At 35.5% G+C, this 22,488-nt stretch overlaps 1 protein-coding gene across 2 annotated transcripts; it reads left to right on the top strand.

The window, feature by feature from the left end:
* The first annotated feature begins 1,020 nt into the window (after positions 1 to 1,020).
* Positions 1,021 to 21,788, top strand: LOC132609085 (actin-depolymerizing factor-like). Of its 2 annotated transcripts, none has more exons than XM_060322923.1 (3): positions 1,021 to 1,225; positions 2,606 to 2,871; positions 21,569 to 21,788. In XM_060322923.1, exons 1-3 carry the CDS (start codon positions 1,202 to 1,204, stop codon positions 21,717 to 21,719), a joined length of 441 nt encoding a protein of 146 aa, XP_060178906.1. In that variant the 5' UTR covers positions 1,021 to 1,201; the 3' UTR covers positions 21,720 to 21,788. The 2 variants fall into 2 exon arrangements, with proteins under 2 accessions (XP_060178906.1, XP_060178905.1); XM_060322922.1 differs by lacking the exon at positions 21,569 to 21,788 and adding an exon at positions 4,588 to 4,980 and having other exon boundaries at positions 1,038 to 1,225.
* The last annotated feature ends 700 nt before the right edge of the window (positions 21,789 to 22,488 follow it).

Genomic DNA, 22,488 nt, shown 5'->3' with positions numbered 1-22,488 from the left:
ACTTTTGTTCCTATTTTGTGCTGGTCTTTAATTATTGTGCCCTAAGATAAATAATTTTTTTGTGGGGCATAAATTTATATTTTCGCATCTTATCCCATAAATTATGTTGGATTTCTTAAAGCGATTATGTCCCGTTAGATATAAATTCGATTTTAAAGGATAAAAATTATAAACAAGACAATTGAGGGAAACCGTGCAATTTCTTCAAAATATAAAGAGCCTGGGTGTTTATGGGCCCATTGGATTTTGATTATGAGACAGTCGCCGATATTTATTCGGAATCTTTACAGTCGGTCAAATTCATTATTTACTTTTCTAATTGATATACATAAATTATACACTATTATTTTGTAACATACTATACAAACAAAAGTTTTTAGAAAACTACTTCGAGCCCATTTGAATTGTTAATTAAAAGTAGTTGATACATATCAAGAGCTGAAAAAAATATTTACGTATTGAAATTAATTTTATAAATAAACAGTCACATGTTTGTATGTGAAAATTGAAACGTTTTGTGTGCGTAGTAAAAAAAATATTGATAAACATTTGTCTATAAAATTGACTGTAATATCTTTAAAATTATTTACAAAGAATATAATAAGATTTTATATTAAAAATGATGAACGACTGAGATACAATATAATATACGGATAATAGAAATTATGTCTTGGAAAGAGTATTTCGAAGGTTATAAAAGGTATCGGGATAAATCAAATTGCAATCACTTTCAACTTATAACTTTTGATTGATTTTGACTAATAATTTTTGTGTATTTGAAACACCCTTTATGTCACAGTTTGATGAGTATGACCTATTTTTTTTTTTTTTTTTGGTGAAAATTTCAGAAATATACAAGTTGATCACTTACATTACAAAAAATAGCTCAAAACTTACATTATAAAAAATAACCCAAAATATATAAATATATCCAAATATATACATACATACACATATAAACATATATAGATATTTATACCAATATATATAAACATATACAAAGGCAGAGAGAGAGAAAAGTTTGAATTTTTTTTTTGGTAAGAATTAAAAAAAAAAGAGATCAGTTTTGACAGTATTATTGCTCCAATAATTTTCTCTTCCCCCCCTTCCCCTCTCAAAATAGTTTCTTTTTCCTTGAGCGGCTGCTTTTGATTTTTACTTCAATTTCTATAGTCTCTCTTGGAGTCTGATCACTTTAACCATGTCTTTCAGAATCAGAGGAGGAGTAATGTTCTCTCTCTTTTTTTTTTTTTTTTAAATCTCTTTGATAGATCTGATTTTCCTTTGCATTACTTATCTGTTTGACATAGCTTGGTTGTTTCTGAATTATTGTTTTTACTACAAAATTGCTTAATTTGATCTCTGTTTTGCATTGTTGTGTGTAGATGAAGTTGAATTTGCTAAGATCTTAGTCAAATTAGAACTGATTCACATACTTGTGTTGATTGTCCTAAGAGTTAATTCAATTCACATTGCATCTGTTTTTTTTTTCTTCTTTTAATTAGACTTAAATTAAGTTAAGTTTTGCCCCTTATCTTATTTTTCTTTGATCTGTGTTTAATTAAATTTCTCAGATCCTATTCCTTTTTGAATTTTCCGGTTTATTGAAAGTTACGATTTTTTTTCTTCTTCAAGTTAAGCATGAATCATACGAGTAAATAAACAAACTTAGTGGTAATGTCTGTTGATACAAGAAAATAAAGCATCATATATTTCTGGGGTGATTTCTTTTTTTGCATGAATCCCATAATATTATTGCTAAGGGATTGGAGAAAAAAAAAAAACAGATGGTGGTAATGTTTGAATAGTTGTCATTTTCGTTGTGGTTTCACACAAAATTGTAGCTTTATCACAAATAATTTGAAGTTGAGCAACTATTTGGGATTCAAGTTTTTAGAAAGTTGAGCAAACTTGTTTTATTGAGGTTTTTGCCTTTTGTTTTGGTGGGGTTTACGAGAGGGTGTGATTAGAGATCTATTTAGTCACAACAAGCTATGTTGCTCAGACTCTTCAAAATGCCGAAGGGTGTGTGTCGGATCCTCTAAAAGTAGTGCATTTTTGGAGGATCAGACACGTGTGGGACAACATTTTTGGAGAGTTCAAGTAGCATAGGCCACAGGAGTTGGTGTTGGATGTGCATATTTCATGATGGGATCCGGTGGATTCCTTCATATTTAGAAACTTCATTCTTTCTTCTTTTTTTTTTTTTTTTTTTTTTTCGTTTCGGAAATAGCCGTCCTACCTTGGTAGGAGTAAGGTCTGCGTACACTCTACCCTCCCCAGACCCCACGATGTGGGATTTCACTGGGTTGTTGTTGTTGTTGTATTCTTTCTTTTTCTTCAGTTGAATTCTGGAGGGATTTGATGAAAAGAAAATCAGTCAAACTATATTTCTATTTTCATCATTCTGATGGTCCAACGAGACAAGCTACTGACTCGTACAAGCTTTTACTAGCAGCACTTTTTCTTATTATTTGCTTGATTATACTATCACTTGCATGTGGGAAAGTTGAGTCTGGTGTTTGAGAATACTGTATAATTTTTGTTCTATCATGTCTGTGGTTCACTTTAGAGCAATTTTTTTGAATATCTGTTATGCTTGTAGGCAAATGCATCCTCTGGCATGGGGGTTGCTGATCAAAGCAAAGCTACTTATATGGAACTGCAAAGGAAGAAGGTGCATCGATATGTGATATTTAAGATTGATGAGAAGAAAAATGAGGTTGTGGTTGAGAAAACTGGAGGTCCAGCTGAGAGCTATAATGATTTCACTGAAGCTCTTCCTGAGAATGACTGCCGATATGCAGTATATGATTACGACTTCGTGACATCTGATAACTGCCAAAAGAGCAAGATTTTCTTCTTTGCCTGGTAAGTTATAGTTTCAGCCAGAACTTGCATAACTGGATTTTTATCAAAGACAGGTGTCTACCTTATATTGGAAGTTGTACTAGTTTTAGACTCTTTTCATCTGTTTATACTGTCCTCTGTGAATGTTGCTGCACTGTTCAACTGTCTAAAATAGGGAATTAAATCTTTTTCTTATTTCAGTCCCCATCATCCTCCTTTAAAAAGGAGGTAAAGAAGAGAAAAGACAGTGGGGTGTGTCGGGTTTCTGTTTTATCATAACTTCAGTCTATATGTGCAAGGGGCATTCTGCTCTCATTTGTGAATGTTGGTTCTAATTTATCTAAGATGCTGTCAAGTCACATTAATGATTTTCACATAGCAGGCACCTTTGAATTTACTAAGTATCAAGCATTTGTGTCAAACCAATTGAGTGAGTGATTCGAGAACGATATAGAAAAGTTGATTTTAATAGTCTTTCTCCTTCATGGAATATAGCTAGCCCATGATGATGTGAATTGCAATTATGATGGTGGCAGTGTTAAGAGAGAGACTGTGATGGCTGAAGCAGTCGAGTTAACTGTAGGGAGAGCAAGAGGTTGGTAGACTGTTTGTGTTATTGTGTAGAGGTTGGTAGACTGTTTGTGTTATTGTGTATGTGGCTTATGTTTGTAAGAACAACGGTGTTTCTGGAAAGGGAGTTCTATAGCTGTAGCGGTCAGATACTTGAGGTACCTGCAAAGTGAACGTCTCTTGAGAAAATGTTCTAGTACTGAGAATGTATGTTGCTCTGACTCTTTGGATATGTCGACGGGTCCGTGTTGGTTTCTCCAAAAGTAGTGCATTTTTGAAGAATCAGACATGGGTGCAGCATCATTTTTGGAGAGTCCGAGTAACATAGCTGAGAATAGCCATATGAGTAAGACCAGCATGCATATATTGCGAAAAGGTGGAAAACTGACCAGCAAAGGGATAGTTGATGTGTACGAGGAACCATATCTTTTGTAGAGAATACAAGGAATCATTGTAAGACAATTGTCTTTCAGAGCTTAATTAGGTATGTATCACTTTCTCCAATCGGACTCTAAGTCCCTGCAGATTATATAGAAGTTTAGGAGGGTGAAGAAAGCTCCCATGTAATGGTGAAGGGTGTAGAAAAGTGTGTTAATTATAAGTATGTGTACAGAAGTTCTTGTGACAAGGTCTGTAGATTTAGGGAAATTATCCTTTGCCTTTGAGGCATTGCAGCTGGAGTACACTTCCTCGCGTAGAAGGGATTATTTGTCTGGCTAATTTTGGATATTCATTTGAGTATTGGCACGTGTCTAAGGATTGTTTTTATGTTGGTTTTTAATTAGCCCAAGTTCCATTGGAACCTACTAGAAGAAGTGTTTTTATCTAAAAGGGATTTTTGTCTTACTGCAAAGTCCTTTAGTTCTTTTAGTTTCTTGTCTGTTGTGTACTCACAAATGTCACAATACATCCCCTTCTGAATGCATGAGATTCCGCCCTTCCTAGATCCTAGAAGAAGTGTTGTATCTAAAAAGGGATTGTTATCTAATTGCAAAGTCCTTGGACCTTTTCTCCTGGAAAAACTAAAACAGAACAAGAAACATAATAGAGATGAAGGGAAGTCTTCAGTAGGAAAATGTTGTCAAATTATGTATTTTTACTTTGGGTAACCATTTCATTAGTATGTTATTTTATGAAAGAGGTGCTACACTAATCCATCTCTTTCAGGTCTCCTTCTGTTTCCCGCATCCGATCAAAGATGCTGTACGCCACATCTAAGGACAGGTTCAGGAGGGAGCTGGAAGGCATACACTATGAGATTCAGGCTACTGACCCTACTGAAGTAGAGCTTGAAGTGCTCAAAGAACGTGCGTACTGATTGAAACTTCCTACCATGAAACAGCCGTTCATAATATTTCTGTCTAATTGCATGTTTAAAGGCGACTTAAATAACTCGGCATTGGGTTGCTGATTACCGGACTCATGATAATGATGTCATGTTTTCTGGTTATGGTTTCGCTCATTCTCATGATGCTTCCCTGCCGATAAGTGGATATGATTATGTATGTGGATAATTCGAGTATCGACTATAGTATGCAATGAATGTTATGCGTTACTCTATTGGTGTCTGGTCGATCACTGTTTGTTGCTTTTCATTTGATAATTAACATAATTAGCTCGTTAGTTGAAACTACAGTGCTTTTTGGTCGCAATGCAAATATTGTACCAGGAATATTCACCATAAATTGACTATTTTTACGTTGGTCCAATACAATGCAATATAGTCCTTTTATCCAGACTTCGGATCAATTATGTTTTACAAAGCACAGGTGATGATGATCCACCCATTGATACATTACACACCAATGTCAATGTAATGGGCAATGTTCACATAGAAATAGACATAGCTCGTTTTACATGCCCAAGATTGATTCAACTTTATGACTTTTTACACCAATAATGCAAAAGTTAAACAATACTAATAACTTTGCATGTGTGAGCTTGCTCTCTTGTGAGGTTTAAGTTCAAATAATGTATGGAGGATATATTATATGAACGGTCAATATAAAGTTAATCAATTAATCTATGATAACGTCTCATAATATTAAATAAACGATGAGGTGAGCTTGCTAATATTCAGGCTTCCAAATTGTGAACTGGTAATATTACGCACAACAAGTCTGAAAAATAATTGTATAACGCTGAATACGGTATTTTTTTTTTCTCTCAACAGAAAACTATCGGCTAGTTTGTGTGTACATAAGACCTTACATGGCTTCGACGAAAATATTCTAAATTGAGGGGCCTATATGACTAAAATCCAAAAGAAAATTATGTTAGCATTTGACTTTAAATTTCCTGTGTGTCAACAGCTCAGTCTTATCAACTTGTTTACTTTTTTGGTTCTCTCTCTTGAGAATGATCTGTAGGAGAAAATCTATAGTCCCCAAAAGAAAATATAATTAACAAGGCACTATTTAAAAAAAATAAAAAATAGTGCTCTTTATGTACACATCAGTCGGGAGGAATTTAGAATAATTATAATTGATAAAGTCATATACTCTATGTAAAACAGGTTATTGCAAGAAAGCAAAAGAGTGGACTTTTAGATATTAGTAAACTCTTTACAATATTCTGAGAAAGTTTTACTATATAATTTTATCGTGATATTTAATTTTTACTCGAGTAAAACGTAAAATAAAGTATGCACGTGTTTAAAAGAAGACTTCTTTCAGCCAAAATTCTTTACGCTCTTTTTTTTTTTTTTTTTTTTTTTTTTTTTTTTTTTGAGAGTTGGTAAGACAATTGTTCAACTCAAACAAATATCAACATCCTAAAAAGTTTCAAATTTTCTGTTTGAAATCACTCAATAGTGACTAATTTGGTATATGAGTGACTCAAAAGTCACTTTCACATAACCATCATTATTCTTAACTGTCACTTTTCACTTAGGGTTTGAAACATAAAATGCAACTAAAAAAGTATAGTAGTGATGAAATAAGAAAAAGAAACAACCCAAAATGATAGTCTTCACACAAGATAATTCTAACATATATTAATTTGTGATAAGTTATGTTATTCTGAGTTTTAATGATTTGACAAACTAATTCGAGGAACCAGATATGTTTTTAGAGGAACCAGATGTAATCAGGTTCTAGGCGGTGCAAGTCAACTCTACAGCTGTAAAGCTGCTGCTGTCAGCAGCTTTACAGTAATGAAATGTCACTTTCATATCAACCCACCCACTTGCTCATGATTTGACAAACTGATTCGAGGAACAAGATAGGGACCAGATGCGATCAGGTTCCTCTAGCCGTTGTTAGGTCAACTCTACAGCTGTGAAGCTGCCGACACTGTATCTACTGGACAGTGCAGCAGCGCAGCTGCAGTTTGCTAGTGCACATTGCAATGTCCTTTTCATCTCAACACATGCTCCTCTTATATAAACAACATTATACAAGTGCAAACCTAACACTTGAAAAATCAGAAAATTCACTTTCATCTCAAGTGCTAGTAGCCGCACCTCAAGGTGCTCTCAAGAACAAGTTTCAACAAACAAAAGGACCAGTTCCCAATCACTGAAGATGTTTTGAGTCCTTAGGTTTGTTGAGTCTTTTTTCTTTTATTGTTATCTTGTATTCCTACACGACTTTCAAGAAGTGTAATAGTAGGACATATCTTCAACCATTCTGAGCTGTTCACTTGGCTAGAGTTAGTCAAGGTGTGTTTTTTACAATAGAGTTATTGTAAAGGTCTTGCAATAGATTTATTGTAAGGGGGAGGGATTAAGAGTTTAATTCCTAGGTCGCAATAGGTTGTTATCTGAAGTTGCTCCGTTATAGTGAACTTGAGAAAATCTTATTGCAATAGGTCGTGGACGCTGCGTTTCATGCCACACAGGTGTATACAGATGAGTAGAGGATATTGCTAGAAGATGTTCCACCGAGATTGGCGAGCTCCATTTCCTTCCGGAGTGTTGCCGAGTCAGAGTATGTATGTTATGGTATATTGATTTATGTTAGAGACTTTGCAGACAGAGTCATGTATACAGTATGCCAGTCTTGTAAGCGGCTATTTAAGCTGATGTATCATTATGCATTACTTTACAGATTCATATGATTACAGATTTTATATGATTCGAGAAAGACGAAAAGAATGTTTTCGAAAAGCTTCCATTATACATTTCATTTCATGACTTAGGAGTCCTGTGAGATTATGAGTATAACGAGAACCAGCGGGTTCGCTCGGCTCTAAGTAAGGGTCGGGTGCCCATCATGCCCTATCAGGATTGGGGTGTGACAAATTGGTATCAGAGCAGTTCGTCCTAGGGGTTGTCTGCAAAGTCGTGTCCAGTAGAGTCTTGTTTATGGGTGTGAAGCGCGCCACACTTATAAACAAGAGGCTGCAGGGCATTTAGGAACCATTGACCTTCTTTCTTATCTTAGATCATGCCATAGAGCTAAATCATAGGATATGATGTCCCTGATTCGAATTCCAAATGTTTTTATCATGGATAAGCAGTTGATTATGCCGCTACGAGATAATTGTTGAAAATTGAAGTTGTTCATTCGAAAGGTATGTCTCTTGTTTTATTAATATGGATAGACATTGATATAAGAACTTGAGTCAGATATTATGGGTATTTGTGATTGCTCTATGAGGCTTTGGATATGTTTTCTGGGCTGTCTGCAGGAATGAGGTAGTAAGAATTATAGAGGAAACTCTGCCAAATTTTTTACAAATTGAATTGTTTGCATTTCTATAGAGAAAGAGTAAAGGGAAAATGTGACCATCAGCCGTTTGGTAAGTCATGATTGAAGGAACAACTATGCGACGTTTTCAAAGAGAAGTTTTAGAACGATCTTAATTTAATTTAAAGGAGGAATCCTGGAAGGAAAAATGATCAGTAGTTAAGAAACTGGGATGAGTTGCATCTGAGATCTCGAAGGATTGAGACCTATTGGAAACGTAAAGAAAGTTGACATCAGGAACTCAAATACAGTATTACGTTTTATAGATTAGATTGGTTAGTGAGTGATAACAAAGAGATATCGATATGGGGAGGAAGTTATGTGATTGGCGACTAAAAGAGGAAGGTTAATAAATTAATAAGGTTGGCCAAGGGTAGACAGTGATGGCATACGATGGTGGACTTGGGATAGAGATATGATTATAAAGGAAACAAGACGAATATACGAGAAAGAAACACACCTACGAGCAAGCTATGCTATCGTAAAGGGAAATAAGAAATGAACGAAGGAAGAAAGAAAATAGTGTATTTTACAAAAATCTCATGATGAGGACAAGAATCGGCGGAACATTAGAAGGATGAATCGTGAGAATATGAGAGGAAGTATCGACTATTGTTGATATGATATGAACCCAATTAGAACATGAACATGAGCGATCCGCAATAAATCCACTCTATTCCCATGCTTCGTATTTCAAGTCGTAAAACTTTGTTATTTTAAGGATTCATAAAGAATTATTTGGTTTATCATCATCGATTACTCCTTTGAATTCGATACGAGCTCCATAATTCATTCGGAGGTTATGACCTTATGTTACTCGAAAGGCCAAGAATCAGATCCTTGATTTCTCAATCAAAATCAGCCTCAGAACATTGCTGCGGAAGGAAAACAGAGTTCTGCGCAGAGAGCCTCAGGACATTGCACTTTCTGTCCGCATCGCGGAAGGAAAGCGAAAAGCCTCAGAACTTCCCGCTTTTCGTCCGCATCGTGGAAGAAAAGCGGAGTCCTGCACAGAAGGCTTCAGGACATTGCGCTTTCCTTCCGCATCGCGAAAGAAAAGCGGAACCCTGCACAGTTTTTTTTTTCTTTTCCAGACCAAACCAATAATGGTACACACATATGAGTAAATGTAATGCACCCTTTTACGGCTGGAGGAGCATGGTGTAGTCGGGAATTCTATAAGGAGCCTAACGAATTCTAATGTCATCATGGATTCATTAACCTAAGGGACTATTAGACATGAAGGAAGGAAGTGATTTGACTTGTGTCCATAATGTGTGGACATTTGACTCGATACAAGAATTCAATTAGCAAAAGAGAAATAAGTCAAACCATACGATAAAAGTAGCTCCGACACTATATGGACTAGAGGAGTTGAAGGATCGCTAGGCTCGGCCAATTGACTACCAAAGACGATCAATACTCGAATGTTACTGGTATATGAGAACCTTCTTAGACGAATTAGAATAATTCCAAGTACAGAAGAAAGAAATGTATCGGCTTGAAGGAGTCAAAATTTGAAATGGACTAATAAAGCAAGAATGCGCTAAAGAAAAGTGGAAATAGACTAAATGCATGTATATTATGAGACAAACATGGGAACAGAGGCATGACAAGATAATAAAGGTTTAGAAAATCAAGGATAACTATCAAGGACAGACGAGATTACTAAAGAAAAATCGCAGCGTTGGAAGAGATGAGAGTTTTAAAAGAAGAATATTTATAGGAATCTCAATGATCGCCAAAAGAAAGAAAGACAATATTCCTATGGATAGCACGACAGCAGTACTACCTGAGATTTGAAAATATCTCCTGCGTCGGGAAATCATAAGTCACCGTTTATATTAAATCGTGAGAGTATATGTCATAGGACCAATAAATAATCGTCCTGATAAAAGAGCTAGTAAAATAGTGTGGGGACGACGATAAATATTTGAAGAAGAATGGAAGCTTGTCAAATCTCAATTAGCCGCTAGTATAGGAGAGCCAAGGAATTAAAAAGGGAAGCACATTCGTATCGAAAGGAAGTTGTGATTAAGTAAGATTTTATTTTAGTCTCTGACTTATGAGTTATTTTGTAATGATGTTAAGATTAGAGGAGAAGAAATTGGAGGAAAGATTCAAACAACGATTTGAAAATATTTTGAATAGTGGATTAGTATGTTGTAAGTATAATCTTGTGATAGGGGATAACAACGATGATAAGAAAATATTGTATACGAGTGTATAAGGAATGGTACTGAAGATTGTTGTACGGGTCGAATGGAGTTCCATTTGAATATAGATCCCGTGGCTATGGTGTCTTGACACATTGGATGAGTAATCTGAAGTAAAGTAATTAATGTGAATAATAAAGCATTGACAAGGAAATGCTATCGCAAACCATCTAGGCACTACCGTGGGTGGAACCATGATGACATTGTAAGGAATTAAGCAGTCCGACTAAGGAATTAAAAAGGAGATGAGATGATATGTACGTAAAATTGATTAGTATTACGAGGAATAATCTAAAGTAGCACTAGAGAAGCAAGCAAGGAAAAGTGCTGCAGCTAAATAAGAAAGTTGCCCATTAGTAGAGAAATAGAGGGCTGCGAAATAGGAGGGACTAAGTCGACAAAAGGTGAAGGCATGAAAGTAGATGAAGATAAGATTGCAGGAAAATAATTCAAGGATATAACTAGAGGAGAGGGACATGTAAGGAATTAAGAGATCCACTTGATTGGTAAACCGAAATGACAGATAATCGCATCAAACTATGGGAAATACTTATTAAGTGATAATTGGGCAAATGTGAAAAGTAGAAGGAGAAACCCAAAGGAAACGATCAAAGGATATTGCGTTTGATTAGATCAATTGGGTGACAATGAAACCTCGTGGAACAAGCAAATGACGGCTCTTATTGGAAAAAGGGATGAATGAAGGTTACAGACAGAAGAAAGAATGAAAAGATCCGAATTCGCTGCATGACTAAGAATCTTGGTTATCTTTCGACAAACTTCTGAATTCACCCCTAATTTATTTGCCGAACTGAGGACCAGAAACTTTAAGAGTAAATTGAAGGAAATGAATCATTAAAGTAGATATTTGAGATGTTTTTGATATAAGTACACGAATTGCCATTAGTTAGCCAAGGGCCAGAAGTCCAATTGAAGGAAAGAGAAATTAAGCGAGCCATTTCGGTGTTAAACCAGTTGAAATATAAAGTACCGCAAAGATTAATTCGACTGCTATAGAAAGCAAATGATGCTAAAATATGACCAGTCTCGAGGTTATTTTAAGGGAGGAAGAATAAGAATAATTCAACTCCAAGGAGACAAAGGCTTAGGACATCTATGAAACGTACGAAAAATACGTGGAGATCGAAGAGAACAAGAATTCCTGAATAAAAAGAAGATGAGATCAAAATTGGATAAAGGTATGTGGTAAGTACGACATGAAAGGGCATACCAGAATGTAAACAACGAAGACTGAGGAGACAATGAAAGCGATAAAGCACGAAGAGTTAGTAGACAGACAAATAATAAGAAAAAGGGATGACCTTGAGTACAGGCATAAATTTGGCCACAAAAGAAGAATAGACTACATAATTTGGATAAATTCGGTTCCAAACGAGAAAGTAAGTAAAGTAATAACCGACAAATACGGGTAAAAACATTGACATCTACCTCAGAGCGAACTCTACCTCAACATTCGAGGACGAATGTTTTTGAAGGGGGGGAGAATGTTACACCCCGCACCTCGGAGAAGCACTGGTTAAATTTGAATGTAAGTATGTCGAGTTACGACTAGGTAAAACAACTTTGGAGTATGAGGAACGAGGCATTATTAAGTATATTGTTTAAGCAAATGATGATTATGATCTCGTAAGTCGTAATCGGGAAAGACTAATTTGAAACACAAGAACATGGCCATTATCATGTATAATAAATGATAAATATCATGTATGAAGAGTTTTGGAAGGTTTCGAGGTCAAGCAAATTGAAGAAAATAAGTTCGACGAAAATTTGAGAAATGTTGGGCAGATTTTTAGTTAACTTTGGAGGGGTATATATCCATGTATATTTGGAGTTTTAAGGCATTTTAAAAGCCTAAAATGAAGTTTGGCGAGTCTAGTTTCTAATGCAAAAAACCTCTCGTTGATAGGACATCGGAGTAGAGAATTATAGACGTTACAAACTGAGCTGTCGACGCAGAAACAGGACTGCTACAGTACTGTAGCTACAGTGACGCCGCCTCAGCCCTTATAAAAAGGGGCAAACCCTCATTTTTTTCATCCAAAATGCTCCAAAATGTTCCAGAATTTTCAGCAAACAAGAAGGCCTTTGTGCCACATAAAAATTGAGGATTTTGAGCGAATTTCAAGCTACGGAATACTAATCGAAGTCCGGGCAACGTGTATGTTTACCCCGGATTTGGATAATCAATTGAATTTGTGAGTGGGTATAAGATATGTGGTTAAGTCTCAATCTACTTGGTAAAAGAAAGATATAAGTATAGATATAATGCGACGAAAGCAATGACAATCGGTGGTTTGCTATATACTCGAGTGTTTCACTAATGTATGAATGTTACTCGATTGAAGTAATGCAAGAAATAAACACAGCAAATGTGACCAAAATCGGGTGTTTGAGAGAGATTTTGTATATATATTGCTATTACAAAGTGTTCTTGATGTGTGGAAGCCAACCCCTTAAGAGGGGGATAATGCCCCTTATTTATAGTAGTGCCCTATGGGCTTCATACAACATGAACAATAAAATAATGATGAAAAAGCTCTGAGTTGGATTAGGTTGGCCGTACGGTCTGACACCCGTACGATTGGCAGTTGAGCATGGCAGGACGCTATCGATGCGTGGCAACCGCGTAACGGATCTCCCGGATCAACGGCCATGACCAAAACGGACTAACGGCCAGGATCACCCGGACCAACGGCCACGACAACCCGGACTAGCGGCCACGATTTCCCGGACTAACGGCCACGATCAAACGGACTAACGCCCACGATCAAACGGACTAACGGCTATGATCAAACGGACCAGCGGCCACGATCAATTCGGACCAACGACTATGATCAATCAGACCAGTGGCCACGATCAATTCGGACCAACGGCCCCGGTCAAACGGACCAACGGCCACGATCAATTCGTCTATGGAGAAATCGGACCAGATGACGATCTTCCCTCTTTTCCTTCGATCTCTGGTCTTACCGGTTCTAACATATATCCGATTTTTACCGTATACAGTGTAGACGCGATTAAGATTTCATTTTGGTGTTGGAGGAGCTTGAGAACAAGTAAATGTTGAAGATTTTGCTACCTTCATAAAAATAAGGTATGAATTGTTGAATCTCTTTCTCTATCAATATGAATTAAGGAATAGTTTCACGAATAGAGGTTATGGTGTGTTGTGTTGATGTTGTTGATTTATGGATTGAGGGTTGAAGAGAAATTTGGATTAAAATACATATATTATCTTGTAGGATGTTGAGGGTGTTGTTATTGATGTTGTTGGTGTTAATTTCGTCTTCTTTACGGAAATAAAGTTATTAAATAGTCGTATCACAAGTTGGTTAGTTGAGAAATTTAGAAAACAGTGTGGGATGTTTTAGGAGATATATTGGCATGGATAATGGTATTGATGATGTTGGTATTGTTGTTGTTGATATTATGATTTCGGGCTAGGCATATAAACAGGAGAGATGCTACCCGAATTTTGACAGAATTTAGAAGGATTTTAATTAAAGTCTTGAGACAAGTGCCTGATGACGAGCCTAACAATATTATGAATGGTTCTATATGTAGATTACGAGGCTATCAATGATCTTAAGTGAATTGCAAAACTGGAAGTAAGTTGGAAGTCGAGAAATTATCTTCCAGGTATGTTAAGGCTAGTCCCCTTCTTTCTAAAGGCATGATCCTTTCATTATAAATCCTTGTGTCGTACTCATAATATCATTGGTTCCGCAAATGCTAGAAGTCCACGAATTTCGTGATCCTTATAATCTTATTGGGCTTCTAAAGACATGATTTCGATACTATGGCTTCATAAATGTTTCCATATCTTCCTCGTTTTCAAAAGTTAAATGTTTACGACTCCAAGGCATAATTCCTTTCCTAATAATTCATAGCTGTTTTCCCAAAATGCCATTTTCCAAACCAGAGATTTATGATTCTGTGAGCTCTTATGATAACAGCGATGAGCATGTTTTTACGATGATAATGATGATGTCAAAGATGAGGATAATTTCTATGCTGATTATGATGATAATGATTTTATGGCTAAAAGTCTCAAGTTATAGAGATTTCCATGTACATGAGCTTTACATTATTATGATGACTATGATGATAACGATTTTATGTTCAAAGGTTCCAAGTTTATGATTTCAATGACGATATGAGAACATTGAGCTATCTTTTGACCTTTCTTAATTTTATTCATTGTTGTTGGTCTCATCTTATAATAATTTTTTCTTTAAGGTGAGACAAAGCGACAATGATTATTCCATAATATAATCGGAGGTTACCGACCTTACGTCACTCTGATGTACTCATAGATTTTATTTGGCTATCATGCATGCTTTATATATTTATGTATGTATTTTCTTACACCGCGCCGCGCTATAGTCGGCCGGGCAGGCACGTAGATGTGCACACCACTGCAGTGGGCATGTTATGATATTGCCCCGGACGCGGGAGGCCTGGACGCAGGCTAATGATGATAACACCGCGCCTTAATGGCCGGACATGATACTATATATATATATAACACCGAGCCTTAATGGCCGGGCATGGTACTATGTATATGTATAAAACGTTTTTTTTAAAGGCTAAGCATGCATGACATCTGCCTTACGAGGCATTCAGATGTACATGTTATCTCTCTTATTCCTCGTTACTTTTCATATCTATGTTATGTTGTTACTCATGCCTTACATACTCAGTACATTATTCGTACTAATGTCCCTTCTTGTGGACGCTGCGTTTCATGCCACGCAGGTGTATACAGATGAGTAGAGGATATTGCTAGAAGATGTTCCAACGAGTTTGGCGAGCTCCATTTCTTTCCGGAGTGTTGCCGAGTCAGAGTATGTATGTTATGGTATATTAATTTATGTTAGAGACTTTGCAGACAGAGTCATGTATACAGTATGTCAGTCTTGTAAGCGGCTATTTAAGCCGATGTATCATTATGCATTACTTTACAGATTCATATAATTACAGATTTTATATGATTCGAGAAAGACGAAAAGAATGTTTTCGAAAAGCTTTCATTATACATTTCATTTCATGACTTAGGAGTCCTGTGAGATTATGAGTATAACGAGAACCAGCGGGTTCGCTCAGCTCTAAGTAAGGGTCGGGTGCCCATCATGCCCTATCAGGATTGGGGTGTGACAGATACCTATAACGCGACATTCTTGTATTTTGAGTTTCACCTCTTTCAGTTGCTTACTATGTATGGGATACCTACAACGTAATATTCAATACATAATCTGACACCCTCTTATATAAAAGGTGATAGAGATGTAATTATTTGAAATTCCACCCAATCCGACACCCTCTTATATAAAAGGTTATAAGAGTAATGATTTAAAATCCGACACCTTCCGATTCCCTTTTTACTCCAGTATTTGAGTCCAAGCGACAATTTCTTTCTTTTAGTCGACTTTCTAAGTCAGAAAACTCACATATTTAGCAAGTGACCAAATAGACACTTGAACTAGGCATAAATGTGTCTACTAAACACAGATCTCCATGAGGTCATCTGCGAGTAAATCATTTGCTGCTGATGGGTCACAATGACAAATCCATTAGTAACACTTAGGCAGGAAAAATTTGACACCTATAATTATTATTATTTTTATTAAAAAAAACCACATAATTAACCTTCCCTCCAATATTCTTTTACCGTAACCCCCACACCTTCCGACATTTTCTCCGAAAACCTCCCCTATCTTCAATAATCCCTCCGCCAATCATGCTTTGTTGGAACCTATTTGTTGAGTACTGCAAGGTTAGGTTTTATAGAAATACCCATTTGTTGAGTATAAGATTTGATTTCTTACAGTATGCACATTAAAATCTCTTCAGAAGATTAATTTGTGTAATCATGTTTCCTTGGGTGTTTTCTTCGATAATTTCCTTTTCATTTACTTGTTTTTGGTTTCTTTTTAAATGTTTTTTTTTGTGATATAGCATTGACCAAGTTGTTCTTGTAAAAATGGAGAAAAGGCAGGCGTAGGAAAGGTGAAATTGTTGGGCTCATACGTTGAAATGTAAAATTAGACACGTTGAACCTTTTTTTTTTTTTTTTAACAGAAAAGAAGAATATAAGAAAAAGCTTACTTTCACCCCGCCAGTGTAGAGTGCAAAACACTCATGTCAACATGCTGTGTTCTGTAGGCACTTATGCCAAGTTCAAGTGTCTAATTGGTCACTTGCTAAGTTTGGATGCCTATTTTACAAAACATGTCATGTTTAAGGGGCTATCCAGGTATTATGTCAAATTTATGTATGTCTTTTTATATTAAAGGAAAATAATAATAAAAAATTAAATTTACTAAAATAAATAAGTAAAATAAAATTAAAGTGTTTGTTATACCCCATTTAATCGGGTTAAATTAAGGTACAATATATTGGTAATTCGCAATTAATTACGCAAAGAGTCGTCACCTAATTATTTTTAAGGTGAATTAGGACACCTAAAGTAATGCTAAATTAACTCTAATTTAAAGGTCCACTGAACTTATATAAGTCTAGGTAATGGTTCTAATTATCCTAAAGAGAAGGTGCTAAACATCTTTTAAGATCCGTTAAATACGATTAACCGGTCAAACTTGAGTGAATAAATTAGGCTTAGAAAATCATTAAAACACAAATGCTAGCGCCTCTTTTGTTGGAAGTTATGTGTTAAAAAATCATGTCATTTGAAAGACTCCACTTTGAATTTAAAGACTTAAACCTCAAAAGCATACTTGAAACAAAATGGCAGAAACTGAAGAACGTCAATTTCGAAACAATGCTAAACTTTGCACCTTTTTAAAGGACTAGATAAAGGCAATTAGGCCTCATTTGTCTGCACTTAATGGTAGGACTGGGCATAAATATCGAAAATCGAAAAATCGAATCGAATCGGACCGAAACTTCAACAAACCGAACCGAACCGAACTAGTTTGGTTCGGTGTTTGGTGTCCACCTTCAAAAAACCGAAACCGAAATAGCCGAACCGAAGTTTGATAAAACCTAATCGAAAAATCGAACACACACCGAAATTTAATACATTACCCAAAAAAAATTAAAATAGTCCAAGCCCATTAAGTTTAAAGCCAAAAAAAACTCAATTGTAACAAGCCCTTTTTTGCATTTGTATCCCTAATTTTCTACTTCAGTTGAGAAAATTAAGTATGTTAAGGAAGGTAACTAGGATGTGTTTTTAGGATTAATGTATGTCCTTTATGTGTTTTTTTAATTATTCTTACGGTATGCATATAACACCTAGTAATCCTATATCATAATTATAGTTTTCTATTCTTGTATATCCTATTTGTTTGATTTTTATTTCAATTTATCAGTTTTATGTTTTATTGCTTTTGAGAATATGAATTAGTGTCAAGGGAATCGCTTCTAATATCATATCAAAAAAATCAAATTGAAAAAACCGAAACCGAACCGAACCGAACTTTAAAAAACCGAAACCGAAAGAACCGAACTGAACTAGTTTGGTTCGGTGTTCGGTGTCCACCTTCAAAAACCGAACCCGAAATAGCCAAATCGAAGTTTGATAAAACCGAAACGAAAAACCGAACGTCCACCCCTACTTAATGGAGGTCTGAATCTGAATGGTTCAGATTCAACCCAATAAGTGCATTTATTTTTAAAATCTAAATTTTAATTATTCAAATTCAACCCATTAAATACATTTATTTTGTTTCAGATCTGAATAGATGTCTTATTCCATTCAGACTCATTAAAAAGTACGCCTTATTCTCACAAAATATTTCACGCCTCCTACTCCTCTTCGCGGCAAAGGTGTTTTGGCCTCCCTCTCTGCTTTCTCAACAAAATACCTTTCTTTTCTTGCTTGAAATGGTAAGTTCTTTATCAATTTTCATTCTGGCCTGTTGCTTAGGACCATTACTTCCAACTTGTAACTGTTCAATTTTGTTTTCAAGAGTTATTAGATACTTTTATGGTTCAATGAATATAATGGTGGTCCAATTTTAAAATATACGTTTCTGGCACAGGGGAGAAATTCTTTATGCATACAAGCTTCTTAAAGAACAAGAGCTTTTTTGATAAATTTGCATCTGCAAAAAGCGGCATAATAGGGTCCATTTGTTTGAAGAGGAGGAAATTGTTTACATGTAAATTATGATTCGATATTCAGTAAACAAGTATCATCGTTTAACGTGATTTGATTATCGTGATTTGATAACACATAAGAGGTTGTCTATTTTGAAGAGGAGGAAATTGTTTACATATAAATGGTGATACTTCATCAGTATATCATACTATCCAAATATATACTGCTATGTTGTACCTTTAGAGTTTTTCTCTTGAAGAAAAATTAATTCTCTAGAGTTTTAAATTCAAATGCAAGATACCTAAATCGAATTGTCTTCTTTTGTCTGGTATAAGAAAACTTTAAGCTACAACTTTAGTATTCAAATATTATTTTCTATCGGATATATAAATTATTTTTGCTGAAATGTGATTTTTATTGATATTGTGTAATTTCACATGCACATTCAGCTATTGAAACAATCAGACTTAATTATACAGTGTTTAGATCTAGAGATCATATCTTAATATTCAAATGTGCATTCAGATTCAGACATCTAGATCTTAATGCACATTTTAATATTCAAATGTGTATTCAGATTCAGACGTCTTAATTTTAATGGAAACAAATGAGGCCTTAGTTACGGAAAAAGATTTGGACCCAACACTTTAAAAATTCTTTTGACGTGGACCGAAGCTCGGGTTCAAATTTAAATGAATCGTTTGGACTCTTGAAAATCTGGTTGTTGTAAATCATTTGGATTCATAAAAAACGATCCATAAAATGAACTAGAAAAGAACTTTGAAAATTATTACTTTTTGATAGTCGCTGAAATAATATACCAATTTTCCCTTTCTAAACTAGGAGTTCTTATGTCGATAAACAAAAATCTATCAAATAAACAATCACACATACGAATGCAAAATAACTAAGCAAGCATAAATTAAGTTAAAAAAAAATGCAGTAACCATTCTCGTCCTCTCCCCTCTTCCTTTTGCTTATGCTCGGATTATTTCTCTGGAGAGGAAGAGAACCGAATAAGAAACGGATGTGAGTTCAAGAGTTCATCACGACCCTCATAGGTTATGTTCGGATGAGTCTCGAAGGAGCTAGAGACAAAAAGTGAAGGGATGATGTTGTTTTGATCTAGTGGTGGCATCGAGTCTCGTCCGAGACTCCTTACAGCTCAAGTGTGCTCATGCAGACAAAGAAAAATAACAGGAAAACGGGATTAGAGAAAGAAAAGTGATTCTTAATATATTGATAATAAACACAGTAAGGAAAACAAGATCACATTTAATTTCAACAAGACTCTAACTAATTTGTAACGCGCTTATTCACTTTTTAAGATCAAAAGGTCAGTCATTTTTTAAAACAAAACAGTAAGGTATGTACTACTCCATTTTATTAAAAGGGAACAAAACTCAAAAGGAACATGCTATCAAACATCTCATTTCTAAAAAAAGAAAATCTGCAGCAGTGATATTTTCAATTGTAGTAAGCATAAATGTTCTACTTAAGCCAATATATATTTCGGAGGTGCCATACTTTAAAATGAGAATCATGACCAGAAGGTTTTCATGGGAACAAAATAAATCAAACACGTGAGTATATAAATTAGCTAGCAGTGATGTGTCTAAGATTTACGGCACTACTAGAATTCATGATAACATTACGTTTGAAACATACCCTTTATATTTCTACTTCAACTGTTCCTAAAGACATGACAAACCCAAATCATTATCTTAGCTAAGCAAACATGCTCTTAAGACATAATTCTCTTTAAATAATGACAACATTTTTATCACATAGACGAGAAAGAAAACAGAGAAAAGGGGGTGGATATACCTTTTACAGGTGCAGTGAACGTGGCTTTGGATCTCCGATCTACTTACGAACACGAATGATGCTTAGATACGAGGTTTTAATCGAGGTAAGAGACTAAATGAACTTGGTGTTTTGAGCAAAAATAGTGTATGAAAGAGATTAATGATTAATAGCTAAAGGGGAGAAGTGGCAGCTTCGAAGCTTATTAAAATGAGTAGAAAAGCTAGTATTTATAGTGACGAACTAGGGTTTCGAGATTTTCGGCAGGATTTTGATTTTAATCCGAACATTTGAAATTTTTTGGACTGGCTTGGCAGAATGAATTAGAAGAAAAAGGAGAGATTTTTGCCTAAAATCGTCTAAGAAAAAGGACCTTCAATAAGAGAAAAATACCTGGTACATCTGAAATCAAACCTTAAAGAACAAGTGAAGAATATTGAGGGTAACCAGAATGTTGTATTGAACCGCCACTACTATCTAGGGCCCCACGGTGGGCGCCAAACTGTTTAACCTTAAAATGGGGAACAATTAAATTTATACGTGATGCCAAATATATGTGGCTAAATTCAATTTGATATTAGATTACAAGGGAAACCAATAATTAAGTGAATAAGGAAGCAGATCTGACCAGATGTTGATTGAGTCCGGCCTCGGGTATGAAAATCGAGGTCGATACCCGATGCTGAGTACGTATACGATGGATAATAGAAATGAATTCAAGAACAAAATGGAGGTGAATGCAAGTAATTCTTTTTCTTTTTATATGAACTCTTTCTTCCTTTCTGTTGCCAACCTCCTATATGGATGAGAACCTCCTCTTTATATAGTAGAGGAGTTTCAACCCTAGTACAATTCTAAATAAAATAAATAAATCTGGTGACAGCTGTTTTACCGAGATCGACGTCGAATTATCCGGTTGAGGGTGGATATTTCGGTCTTCTCCTTATGGCAGTTAACTGCCCTTCCTTTATCACCTCATCCTGGCCCGAACTCGAAGTCGCGTTCCTGGTGAGACGGTCGTATCGTGACCGAGCATAACCATGACAACGGGAAACCGAGCGTGCCTGTATCCTCAGTTTTACCCGTATACAATATCCTTCTGAATGCATGAGATTCCACCCTTCCTAGATCCTAGAAGAAGTGTTGTATCTAAAAGGGATTGTTATCTAATTGCAAAGTCCTTGGACCTTTTCTCCTGGAAAAACTAAAACAGAACAAGAAACATAATAGAGATGAAGGGAAGTCTTCAGTAGGAAAATGTTGTCAAATTATGTATTTTTACTTTGGGTAACCATTTCATTAGTATGTTATTTTATGAAAGAGGTGCTACACTAATCCATCTCTTTCAGGTCTCCTTCTGTTTCCCGCATCCGATCGAAGATGCTGTACGCCACAGCTAAGGAGAGGTTCAGGAGGGAGCTGGAAGGCATACACTATGAGATTCAGGCTACTGACCCTACTGAAGTAGAGCTTGAAGTGCTCAAAGAACGCGCGTACTGATTGAAACTTCCTACCATGAAACAGCCATTCATAATATTTCTGTCTAATTGCATGTTAAAAGGCTCTATGGATAATGATATCATGTTTTCTGGTTATGGGTTAGCTCATTCTCATGATGCTTCCCTGCCCAGAAGTGGATATGATTATGTATGTGGATAATTCGAGTATCTATAGTATGTCTAAGCAATGAATGTTATGTGTTACTCTATTAGCATCTGATCGATCACTGTTTGTTGCTTTTCATCTTATAACTAACATAATTAGCTTGTTAGTTGAAACTGCAGTGTGTTTTTGGTCGCACTGCAAATATTGTACTAGGAATATTCACCATAAATTGACTATTTTTACGTTGGTCCAATACAATACAATATAGTCCTTTTATCCAGACTTCGGATCAATTATGTTTTACAAAGCACAGGAGAAGATGATCCACCGATTGATACATTTGTAATGTACCAATGTCTATGTAATGTGTAATGTTCACATAGAAATAGAAATAGCTCGTTTTGCATGCCCAAGATTGATTCAACTTTATGACTTTTTAGACCAATAATGCAAAAGTTGAACAATACTAATAACTTCGCATGTTTGAGCTTGCTCTCTTGTGAGGTCTAAGTTCAGAAAATGTTTGGAGGTTATATTATATGAACGATCAATGTAAAGTTAATCAATTAATTTATGATAACGTCTCATAATATTAAATAAATGATGGGGTGAGCTTGCTAATATTCAGGCTTCCAAATTCTGGTAATATTACGTACAACATGTC

Source organism: Lycium barbarum, chromosome 9, assembly GCF_019175385.1.
Source record: "Lycium barbarum isolate Lr01 chromosome 9, ASM1917538v2, whole genome shotgun sequence".
In the NCBI taxonomy this organism is placed as follows: domain Eukaryota; kingdom Viridiplantae; phylum Streptophyta; class Magnoliopsida; order Solanales; family Solanaceae; genus Lycium; species Lycium barbarum.
The sequence above is the reverse complement of the archived record's forward strand: the minus strand, read 5'-3'. Positions and strand labels throughout refer to the sequence as shown.